This window comes from Protobothrops mucrosquamatus, unplaced genomic scaffold (assembly GCF_001527695.2).
Source record: "Protobothrops mucrosquamatus isolate PMUCROS unplaced genomic scaffold, P.Mucros_1.0 scaffold_310, whole genome shotgun sequence".
Taxonomy (NCBI): Eukaryota; Metazoa; Chordata; class Lepidosauria; order Squamata; family Viperidae; genus Protobothrops; species Protobothrops mucrosquamatus.
In genome coordinates, this window is record NW_015386386.1 from 994,262 (window position 1) to 1,006,711 (window position 12,450).

Below are 12,450 nucleotides of genomic sequence, written 5' to 3' on the forward strand. Positions count from 1 at the left end.
TTAATGCCCAACATGCAAATCCAACCTTTATGTTAGTTTCATAACATAAAATTTTCTCTCAATTTTGTTCATATTGATTAATACGTGCTAAGATATATTTGGTTTTGAAACCACCTGTGATTGTATTCTTCAATAAGCCTGGTTAAGCAAAACATCATTTAAGTATAATATATGAATCTATTATGTTCATGAAACCAACTCTGATGCCAAACTAGAAAGCAGGAGACTATGAAACAGAAGCCATCTGGATTACTTTCCCAGTCATGTCTCAACCCAGCCCAGTTCGCAGGGTTGTTGTGGGTAAAATAGGAGATGGAAGCATTAAGTATGTATGCTGCCTTAAACTGACATAAAATAAAGCCAGATTACATCAATCAATCCAAAAAATGTTTTATAACTCAATTCTCTTACTAGGTCTTCCTCCCGATTCTTTCTATGCTAAGTGATGATCAAAAATAATCAAATGTTTAGGCACACCTAGGCAGATTGTACATTTCAACGAATTCTTAAAAAAAAACAGCACCTGATATAGGCTCTACAAGGTACATGGTTCCAAACATTTCTGTAATCAGCTACAGGTATTTTCTATTTCTGTTCTTGCATTCATAACCACCTTTGATTTTAATTTCTTCTCTATCTGTGAGACATTAGCTTGTAGGGTGCACTGAATTTTACTTAAACCATTCTTCCATCTGCTTGCCCAATATTTCCCATGCCACTTATTTCCCCACTACCCCAAACATAATAGAGGCAACCCATATTTAATATTGGCATGGTGTTCTTTTCTTCAAATATTTCTTCCTTTTTTCTCCAAATTATGTTACGTAATTAAGGTCAAACACTTCAAATTTTGTTCCAACAAACATTGTTCCAAAATGTTTCAGGCATATCAAGGATTTCTTTGCATACTTTGGATCATCTTCAGAAAAAGTTCCTGCTGACAATTCTCTCTTACAGATAATTTTAACATAAGCAATCATGTACTGTGGATAAAAAAAAAATAGTCCTATTCATGCCAAAATTTACAGCAGGTTTTTGCACTGATCTGTAGGTTCTGTTTTGCAGATTTGACCAAACTGGGGGCAGTTCTAGCAGAGAATTTTCTGTCTTTCAGTCTCGCCCTTACTTCAGCAGTCCATGTAACTTCCATATTTTAACATGCTTCTGACCTTGGCAATTGGTCATGTGTGCATTTAGAGATTTTTTAAAAATAGTCTTTGTAATAGGGAATTAGCTTCATATTCCAATCTCAGGTAGCTCTTAGAGGAGGAGCCCATGGTTGTTGAAAGTAGAAAGAACAACTATTACAATCTCAGAGATTATAAAAGAGAGTATTTGTTCAGTAACTTTTCTTCCACCTAACTATAGATCTAATAAATCAACCATATTTGGGGACTTATTAACAACTTTACAATAAAAAAACAAAGATTGGATCAACTGAAATACTATTCAAATTTGTAAAAGAATGTAATGTTTACTTTGTATCATGTACAGCTTGTGTCAGCTTCTGTCAGGGATTCATTGAAATATACAATTGGACTAGGGATGCCTAAAGCTTTGTATGCAACTTCTGATAATAATAATTTCCTTTCTTCTGTACTCAGGATCCTATAACTAAAAATACAGCTTACTTTAAATATAGAAGATCCATTCAGCTATCATGCCCAAAACCTACTAAAATATTTATCATGAAATTGTTATTTCTTGTAACAATCACAATTCACGCATTTGACTGATCTGTTTATTTATTTATATGTCAAATTTGGAAACTGTAATATTACAAATGACCGAGAAAGTATATTCATATACAGAATAAGTATATAAATTCTTAATTGCCTTAATGGCTATTACTTGCTTACCCTCCAGTTTCTCCTCATGATCTCTTGCTAACCTTTTAAGTTTACTATCAAGTTTTACTTAGCATGTTGTGCTTTCCTGAAATTTCTAACTTGCTTTCATTTTAATGAAATAACAAACTAGGATTTCTCATGGATCGGATTTCAAAATGGGTTCCCATTTCTGTCCTACAATGTGGAACTCAAAATCATACTATTTTAAACATGAAATGGGCACCTGGTTTTGCTCTTTTTTTTCCTACTTAAAAGTAAAAGAGGGGTCCTGGTTTAGATTGCTATCCTAGTATGGAAAATTCAGGAGCTTTCACCATTTAGCCTTATTGTGATCCTGATCCATATGGTAATTTCTCCATTTGCAATTTGCATTGGGAGAAACAAATTCCATGACTCATCTTCAGTAGAGGTTTTTTTTAACGTAATTTGAAAATTCAGCTCTCTCTAATCTGAATTGGGATTACAGGAGGTGGGGGAAAATCATGTAAGCATTTTTCTCCCCATATACACACAAGAGTCTTGAAAACCAACAAGGTAGGGTAGTTAAAGTATTGAATCGGAACTTGAGCACCACTGGGTGATTTGGGGAACACTCTCTCTGCCCAACCTATCTCAGGGGATTGTTTCCAGTGAATAATTATTGGGAAATGTCAGATTTATACTGATGCCCATGAAAACATTGCTTTGATTAAATATCTCTGGAGAAGGCCCAGCATTGCCTCCTTGGTGTATTTTTCTGACCTTATGTAAATACTGCAAGAGACTAGAAAAAAGCATGGCTTTTTAGGAAGAGCCCAACAAATACCACGAGATTACCGTACCTGATTTGAATCTGAACATATTGCCTGCTACCATAACTCTACAATAACTTAAATTGAGATCAGGATCCATAGTCATCTATAATAGGTTTCTTCCCCCTTCCTTCCCTCCCCCCGCATGCTTTCTTTATCTTGATTCCAAACTAGTGAATGGACCAACAGAAAAGCTAAGTGGCTTATAGGTGTTAATTCATATAACAGTTTTGCTTTTAGGCAACAGTTGTTATTCTTAATGAGTCAATTCAATTGCCAATAGACTGATTGGTTTTGTTTTGTTTTAATTAGGACAGTGTTTCTCAACCTTGACAATTTTAAGGCATGTGGACTTCAACTCCCAGAATTCCACACCCAGCATTGCTGGTTGTGGAATTCTGGGAGTTGAAGACCACATGCCTTAAAATTGTCAAGGTTCAGAAACACTGAATTAGGAGAAACCTCTGCAAATAGACTAGAGAGGGGAGTAGTTTCAGTAATTCCCCTACTCTTGAATCTCTTCTCAATCCTTCCCAAAATTTATCGCAAAAAGTTGGGAGATCCTTTTGAAAAGCCTGAAAAGTTACAAAAAGAACAAAAGGAATGATGATGAAAGCTCCTATGAAACTCACTTTCAGTAAAATTTAAACCTTCTGAAATTACTAAAGAAACTTCCCTAAATGGCAACATATTGTAAGCTGCCCAGAGTTATTGACTGAGATAGGCGACTTTAGGAATTGATTGATTGATTGAATGAATGAATGAACATATACTTAAACCACTTCTGGGATTCCATAGCAAGAGCAATGGTTACTGGTTATTTTGGGGCAGACTATATGAAAAGGGTCCTATGAAGATAAAGAATATGAAAAATACTATTCAAGGGCATCAGTAGAGCTGTTCTGGTCTCAGTGGAATCTACCCAGAAAAATGCCACTTAGTTATGAGAGAACTCAGGCACTGAGACTTCCCCACCTGAGGTAACTGATGGCAGGAGGAAAGGGTCATACAACCTGTTTTTCTACTGCAGCACTACACCTGACTCCTACAAAGATCTCCCCTTATGTCATCAGTCATGCAAAGTATCTTTTCCCTCTTCTTCTCCCTATGACACGGGTGTCAAACTCGTGACGTCACGTGACGTGTTGCGACGTATTGCGACTTTTTCCCCCATTGCTGGCAATGGGTGGGCGTGGTTTTGGCATGATGCGTCCGGCCTGTGGGCCAGCAGTTTGACACCCCTGCCCTATGGGATGAAATTTGAAAGAGTGGGATATGAGTAGGCTACCTACCCTGCTTCAGGTCATAAATGCTATTTTGGGATACTGAATTAGTACACAGTTTCTAGAAATCTACATCATTTGCATCAAGACCAAACATACTACAAGTAAAGAAGAAATAAAACATGTCTTCAATTATTCATATCCTCAAAAGAGTCTTCCAAATAATAAAGTTTCTGGAAAAGAGACTTGTACTTCTCAACATGTCTGATCCCTCATCAAAAGGGAAAAAAGTATACATTAGTTCCACAGCTATCTGCTCATGTCTGTTTCATTAGTAGACAGAAAATGAAAACAGATGCATTTTCCCATTTTCTTTTGAGTGGGATAGGCCACAGGCTATTTAGTTCTCCTCTGAAAATCTAAGGACATTAGTTCCTTCAGAATCTTATCAGAAAACAATCCTTAATTATAAACTGCCATGAGGAAGACATACTGGCGATTGCAATTTACTGTTTTTCTAAATCACCCTTCAAGCAATTGTATTAAGGATTGTAGAACTTTCCAAGAGGTAATGGGAGAGAGAGAAGGAAGGAAGGAAGGAGGAAGGCAGGAGGGGCAGATAGATGAAGGAGAGACATGGACATGTAGCTTTGTAAGGGTAGCAAAAAAGATCAAGACAGCTGCATAGACAGTGCATAAAGAGAAAAACATAGTATTTTGTATAATTATTATATGGTGGGAAATTATATTCCCATTTAAATAAGATTTCTTCATACACAAATTAATGCTTTTATGAGCCATGAAAAATATGTGCAGTTCCTTAAATGTGGTGTACAAAATTAAAAAAATGAATATATAATTTTTAATAAATTACTTCTTTCTTTGGAGGCACTTTCAGTGAAACAAATGTCAGGGGTGTGCTCCTCCAGAAATGATATTTGTATATAAATGAAAAATAGCAATATTAGTTAATGCATGATATAAATCATTTTCAATTTTTTCCCTTGAATTCTGAAGAAAGATGAGATAAACAAATGAATGCATGTTGCATAAAAACACATACTGAAAAAAGAATTTTTTTAAAAAAACAACAGTGGAAAAATGTATGACCATAGATGCAAAATTTGTTTTTAAGCCAAATTTTCTGGAGAAAAGTTTGTTGAATAGCATAACACAACTACTGGTTGCCAGTTCCATGAAGATGTACAAAGCAGCACTTAATTAAAATGGGAAAAATTAGTAAGTTTCTTTTGCAAGTATTATTTTGCAAGACATGCTGTAGGCCTCCCATCTCTTCATGGAGCAATAATTACTGCTTCAATAAACGTAAAAATTAATTTCTGAACAATTGAACTGCTTAATTATGTAGAAGCACAACACAAAATTTAGGAATTCATCATATGGCTGTGTCAAGAGGGAACTTAAAATTAGAAACCAAATGTAAAATTGTGATCTTGAGGTTGGTATACAGAAAGTTTTATAAATAATCGATACACTCCAACTAGAAACCTGAAAAGATTTTAAATGGCATTTCATAATTCATTTGATAAATTCAGTGTTTTAGCTAAATCAATGTTTAAAAAATCTAAAAAAGTATAGCTAGGTTTATCTGCTTTGTGGCATATACTTTTCCCCCCCTTCACCTAGTTATGGTTGAGATGCTTGCCTGGGAGTTTAAGATGCAAGGAGTGTCCAATGACTTTTAAGGGTCCAGGATAAAGCTTTCAGAAAATGTTATGTTGCAAGTTTATTCAGGAAAAAATTCCAAAAGTTCAGAAAGGGTAAATGTTAAGCCGCCCTGAGTCCGTTAGGAGAAGGGCGGGGTATAAATTTGATAAATAAATAAATAAAATAAATAAATAAATAAATAAGTTAGTAAAACATACAGAAGGCTGCTTGTTCAGGATCAAACTTACTTCCCATTATGGAATAATATGAATACCAAAAAAGCTAGCCCTGCTATTGTACACCTTTATTTTCATATCTTCAAATCTATGATGGTTATTCCCTTTATTATATGTCCCATCTTTTCCTCTAAGAAAGACATCAGACTTTTAAAAATTCCTACGGGGAATATGGGAATTCTAATTCAGTCCTGCAGGAAGGAAAAGAGTTGCAATAGGGAAGAACAAAAGGCAGAGAAAGAACCAGAAAGAATTTTAAAACAACGTTAAGGATGCAAGATTTTTTTCAAAAAGTTATACACAGAGAAATAGAAAATTGTTTTTTTTTTCCCCCGTACTTCCTCCCAATTCTCAAGATAAGAAACCATGAATCCAATTATAGGTTAAAAGAAAAGGGAAAAAGAACAGGTTTGGTTAGCTTTGTGCGAGTGCCTTTGGTGGTTATTAGGAAGTCATGCATTGAATAGACTATCACTCACTGCCCGCAGGAGGAGATGCAGCAGCAGCAGCAGCAGCAGAAGTGGTGGGAGTGGAATTGACGGAGGAAAGAGCTACATGGGTTGGGCTAGAAACATTTTTTACATCGTGGTGTTGGCTCACGATGGAAGGCTGTCTCCTGAGGGCTCCCTGTAAAGAGGAGGCGCCGGTCTGGAATGTGTAAACTACGTCCATCTGCAAAGAATCAGAGAGTGAGATAGCTTTGTCCCACAATCAAAAGAGGAAAAGGAACTAGGACAGTGGAAGGGGAAGCTGACAGACAAAGGATACACATACATACCATAAGGAACAAAAGTGGAAGGGGAAAATGGAGAAACCCAGTACATCCCCCACAGTTTCAGCAGTTAATCCAAAGGGAAAGCTGTTAAGCAAAGAAATTCCAGCCTTTTTTCTTCAGTTCCCCAATTCAACCTGCTGTCTACTAGAGTTGAGCTGTCTGCATATGTGAATATGAATTTTTTTGGGAGAAAACATTTCTGCTGTGGCTCAGCTTATTTCTGTAAGAAACCCTAGGAATATATTTAGACTTTTAGGAGAATGTAACTGCATACGTGTGCCTACACCTTATTATGCAGAGTGAAGGGCAAAAGAATTTGAAACAATGGTGCTCTGCAAGTGGGATGTGGAGAAAATGTGCATGTAAGCAAAATGCTGTATGGTGCAAAAGTGCAGCATGCACATCTGGAAACATCAGTGGGATAACACATTTCTAAATGTTTGTTCTAATACAAATGTCCTTAAAAGATACCAATATCAGCCCAAAACACGCAATATAAAAGTGATGTGTGCTAAGTTTATCTCTAAGGGACAAACTCTGGGATCACAGTGGGACATTTCTTTTTAGCCAATGTTAGGAAATGAGTAATATAGTAACGAAGCAGAATTAATTGCAGCTGACCAAGTCATCCCAAAGCAGTAAAGACATATTAGCATGCAGGGGTTTCATAGTAGAAGATTTTTTTTTCCACCTTATTATTCCAGATTTTGAAAATGCAGGCATAGAAATGCTGCTGTCTTGATACAACCCCCGGTGTTCTAGGTTACTAGCAAACAGTTTTGTCTCGATTGGAAAGTAAGAAGGGAAAACATGATGTATTCTGTAGTTCAATCATGTAAGCAGTAAAAAAAGAATCCCAGCTACATTTCTTGGGGAGGATGAGAGAGAGAGAGAGAGAGATAAATATAGGCTGTTTTGGGAAAACTGCAATTCTGTAAGCTTTGGTTTTCAGATTCAAGGCTGGTTTGCATGCCATATTATTAATAACAACCACCACAACCATCCCTCTAAGATGTGAAACTTTTAGTGTTTGCCATAGCTGGCAGTGTTTTTGTCAGTGAGCATGGAATGCTCCACCAATGGACTGATCGTTTCACAAAGTGGACATGGTCACCCCTTCTTCCTCCTTATTAGCTTGATAGGGGATTTTTTTCCTATTTTTTTTTAATACCACCATCATAAGAAATTAACTCAGTTTTACAAACTCCAATTTATATCTATTTGTACCTACCATCCACAGATGAGTCTGGAATAGAAAGAGGAGGGTATATACTTCTGCATGGTTCTCCTTCCAAAGATTTTGAGCAAATCAGCTTAAAGTACTAAACCAAGCTATGTGTTCAAGCATTCTGTAGTTCTGATCTTGAAAGCATTTTGTGCACTTCAGGTCTCACAATTACCTCTGTGGGATATCTCAGGCAGAGTGTGACATGCAAATGTGACTTTGCCTTGCTAATAAAAGACAGTACCAGAGTTCAGTGAACACATGCATCCTAGGATATTTTCAGTGGATTCGTTGCCTTCATCTTCATCTTTTGCTTTTAATTTGTACCCATAATCATACATTTTGTTTTATTTTAATCATTTATTGTACAAAGACCCATTTTCAAGATGGCATACATTAAAATTCCCAGGCATAAGTACATTCAAAACAATGTTCCTTCTTTTAGGACCTAGTTTTCTACTCCGGAGATAAACTCCTACAACAGTGTTTCTCAACCGTGGCAACTTTAAGATGCGTGGACTTCAATTCCCTAGCCAGCCATGGAGAATTCTGGGAGTTGAAGTCCACGCATCTTAAAGTTGCCACGGTTGAGAAACAGTGTCCTATAGTAATGAATGGCATATTCTCTTCAGAATCCTTTGGCTGGGGCAGCTTTAACAAATCCTAATAATAATAATAATAATGACAAACTATAATATTTATCAAGGAGAAGAGAATGCTAACATTAATTTAGCTTTTGGGATTTTGCTCACAAAACTCAGTGCTTCTCAATCCTCAAACTGCCCTCTTTTCCCTGCTTCTTATTGTTTATTATACCAGTAATCTCTTCTAGGTAGTGGAACTATGTAGTCCTAGAACATCCTTTGGCAGGGAGAAACAGGAACAAAAGCTTCCTTTCTAAAATTTGAAGGCTGGATAATGGCTGAGCAAAAAAATCTAAGCAGCATATTGCCTTTATTGTCAGCCTTGCATTAGCATCTCATAAAAACTAGCATGGCTGCATACCCTTCTCCTCACATTTGCTTATCTCAGAATAGATCTGTTGTGAGGCAAGTTTAGGGAGAACTTTCCCCAATGCAAGGATGGAGTCCTAGAAGTACTCCTCAGCTGAATGCATCCAGTTAGCTCCAGCTGCACAAAAGTTGCTAGTTTAAACATATGGCTAATTGATCTCAATAGCTTCAGCAACAGGGTTGTCATATTCTTCCAATATGTGTCCTTAGACAGGTCTTGCTTAAGCAAAGCAATAGCACTACTACAAGCTGCACTGCATAAGAGAGAACAAATTGGTGCCATACCTGAGTCTGTATTCTGTTCAGACCACGGAACCACAGGATCTGTCCACGTCGAAGCTCCATTTCAGCATGGTCAATTTCATCTAGGCCTTCAGGCAACTCATCTTCTGGAATATCTTCTTTGGTAATCCCATGACCAGCTTCTTTCAGGAACTTCAGTTGACTTGTTGGAACAGTGCTGATCAACTATAGAAATGGAATGCTCAGAATTAATTCTTCTGAATTATTCTGTGGCTGGTTTGATTTATTGCTCAGTAAGCCTGAATATCTAGTCAGGTGATTATTCCCAACAGTTCTGTGCATTTGCAACATGCCATCCTCAGTTTGATTAGCACCATTACATTTTTTTATTTACTTTCTAAATCATTTCTAGTCTGCCTTTTGGACTGATTCAGGCTTTCCCATGAAATAGCAAACTGGCTAAAAGGCTGTTCCATGTGTATTTGTTTCTGTAAAGAATTTCAGCTTCAAAAGAAAGACAAATGTAAAGGCTAAGAAGAAAAATAAACATTTTTCTCAAGAGAAATGAAGGAAGTATTCGGGTGATAAATAAAAGCAAACTATGTTTTCATATTGAGAATCTAATAGCATATGATTTTCCAGAATTACTGGTGAATTTATTCTCAGCTGAAAAACTCCCCCTTGGGGCTCAATTGGAATATTTGAGGATATGAATCATTTCACATATTTATACAAAATAACTCCAATTTTATCTTGTAAGTAACAGATAGCTTGGAACAGCTATCCTTCAATTTTTATACAACTTCTAATTCTGTGATACACTTCTCAACTTTAAAAAAATATGCCACAAAGCATTAAAATTGTATTTTAACATAAAATATGTACAGGAAGTTATGACTAAAATGAAAATGGTACTCAGTTACAATCTCACATTGAATTTAGTTATGTTGGCAACTTAATTGATAATATTGTTACTTAAGCAGTTAAAGGAGCATTTGCAGAGAAATGAGATTGGCAACAACTGAACAATATGTGGGAACAAAACTAGTTGTTTAAATAAATGTGGAATGTTCACTTTCTTACCTGTCCCCAAAGCAGCTCTCCTACACCAATGAAAATACACCAAAACCACTGACTCAAAGTAAGCCCAGAGCAACTAAATGGTTTACCACCAAACTCCACAATAATAATCTGAAATATTGGAAGAAAAAGAGAACAATGGGGAAAATATCAGTAAAGAGGAATCGGACCAATCAGTTATATCCTGGTACAGTGTATTCTTTATGCAATTTAAAAACAGTACTAGCCTAATCTTTCACAATCCGTTGTCCTTCAGTTCTGTTGGACTGTAAACTCCCTATATTCCCAGCCAGTTGACTTTAGAAATGGAAAATTGCAGTATATCCAGCAAAACCAGGTTGGCTATAAGACTGGTGTAGGCAAACCACTATCCAAAGCAGTAAGCTGAAATGCATATAATGAAATTGAGCCTGACAATTCTAGTGGGTGAATGGTAGAACCTATTTATAGAAAAGAATTTAAATGAAAGAAAACATCTGCATAAGCCTGTCTGCTGACTCTAAAAATCGCAAGCCTTCAGTCAATATTGTTAACCGAAACAGATGAAAACATGGCTACCATCCAGAACTTCAAATGAAGTTATGAGAGGAAAGGGAACATAAATTTACATTCATAGGGATGAGATAATTTTTGGGACTCTATTTGTTGACAGACAGACTCTTCTAATAAATACTACCACCAAGTGGGATGGAGGTTTTCTCAACTGACTGAGCTCAGAAATAAAATCCTTTTCATGTAAGAAAAAAATGCAATATACCACCAGATTAAGTAATAACAAATACATAAAGAAGCAAAAACTGTTAGAAAATTCAGGCATACCAAAGTTATAAATTGGAAGTTCATCTTATAGGAATATTTGCTAGAAATAACATTTAGCTCTTAGGCTGCATCCTAAGAAGCAAAGTTATTAACACTATAACTAATCAATGTGTGGTCAACAGGAGGATTAGTGTCCTTCACATCCAGACTAAACCATGAAAGTGGAAGTAGCAGATCTACTCAGGGAATTTATTGTAATGACTTTCAGTAGAGAATGAATTAGCCCAGGTCTGATGAACCAAATGAATTCTATTTCTGATCCAAAGCTACTGTGATTATCTCTACCATAGTCATGAACAAAAAAAAACAACCAAAATTTTTTCCCATTCTCCTGAACTTAAGATTTTTTTTAAAAAAAAGTTTTCCTTTTCTGCTTTAAATTATTTTTTCCCCTCACACCAGCCCACTACTTTGACCCAGCATTTTAAGAGGAAACTTTCAAACACAATCAAGACAGTTGCATATTTTCATTACACATAAATGGAGTACTATACAGTTTTGGTCCATCCAATAAGATGTAGAAGAGAAGGTTATTTTCATGAAGGATTAGCCTTTCTAATACCCAAAGGGATGAATCTTCTCAGTCCTGCTGCCACTTGTTTAGAACATGTTAGACTGGCTCCCATCCTGTTTATTTTTCAAAAAGCCACCAAAATGTGGCTTTTCCTAAGACCATACACTGTAAGTCAGTGTTTCTCAACTGTGGCAACTTCAAAATGTGTAGACCTCAACTCCAAGAATTCCCAAACCAGCCTTGCTTAAAGTTGTCAAGGTTAAAAATACACTACTCTAAGTGCTACAATTGTAAGGATATTATTAGCCTTGGAAAGGGGCATGATATTCAATAAACATTACCATTTGGAGTATGTTTAGTGGGAGAATGACAGACAAATTTTCCATTTCACAATCTCTACTTTCCTGCAATCCCACCCAAGCCCATTTCATTTACCTGAGCAACAAAGGTTCCTAGCACCACTGTACAGAAGATTGGATTCCGGAAGATGGCCTCAAATACGTTCCTTTCCCCATGAATTTTGCGAGCATTGATTTCATTGAACAGTTGCATCATGACGAAGGTGTTGAAGACAATTGTGTAATGCTCAGTGGGTGGGGAGTGGAGGGGGACATTCCGGCCACTGTCAATATCAAAAAATATTTCACCTGTAGGAAAAGAGTTTGAACAGTACATGAACATATTGTTTCCATCAATAGATATCCTTTACAATAGCATTACACATTAAAATATGGCACATATACACACTGGAACAGAAGTTGTAGCAAGTGTCTTGTAGTCCATGACCCTGAAAGGTATAATTTACATCATCAAGCAATTTTTAAAAATATTTTTAAATTAAAGCTTAAAAATACAAAGATTAAAAAACTGATTTTACAACCTTTTTGCATGGTTGTTAAGCAAATTACCATGGTGATTAAGTGAATCAGCCAGTTGTTAAATGAATCTAGCTCCCCCCATGGACTTTGCTTGTTGGAAACCAGCTGGGAAAGTCATAAATGGTGATAAGATAA

At 36.3% G+C, this 12,450-nt stretch overlaps 1 protein-coding gene across 2 annotated transcripts in view; it reads right to left on the reverse strand.

Annotated features, from left to right (window-relative positions):
• Positions 1-12,450, reverse strand: part of ATP2B4 (ATPase plasma membrane Ca2+ transporting 4) — a 69,662-nt gene that overhangs the window by 3,524 nt on the left and 53,688 nt on the right. The window contains exons 17-20 of one of the 2 annotated variants that reach the window (XM_015832163.1): positions 11,873-12,084; positions 10,108-10,215; positions 9,067-9,249; positions 6,324-6,440 (exon numbers count right to left, since the gene is read on the reverse strand). In XM_015832163.1, coding sequence (XP_015687649.1) covers positions 6,324-6,440; positions 9,067-9,249; positions 10,108-10,215; positions 11,873-12,084 — 620 coding nt within the window. The remainder of the gene's footprint in view (positions 1-6,323; positions 6,441-9,066; positions 9,250-10,107; positions 10,216-11,872; positions 12,085-12,450) is intronic. The other variant, XM_015832162.1, reaches the window with a different exon arrangement.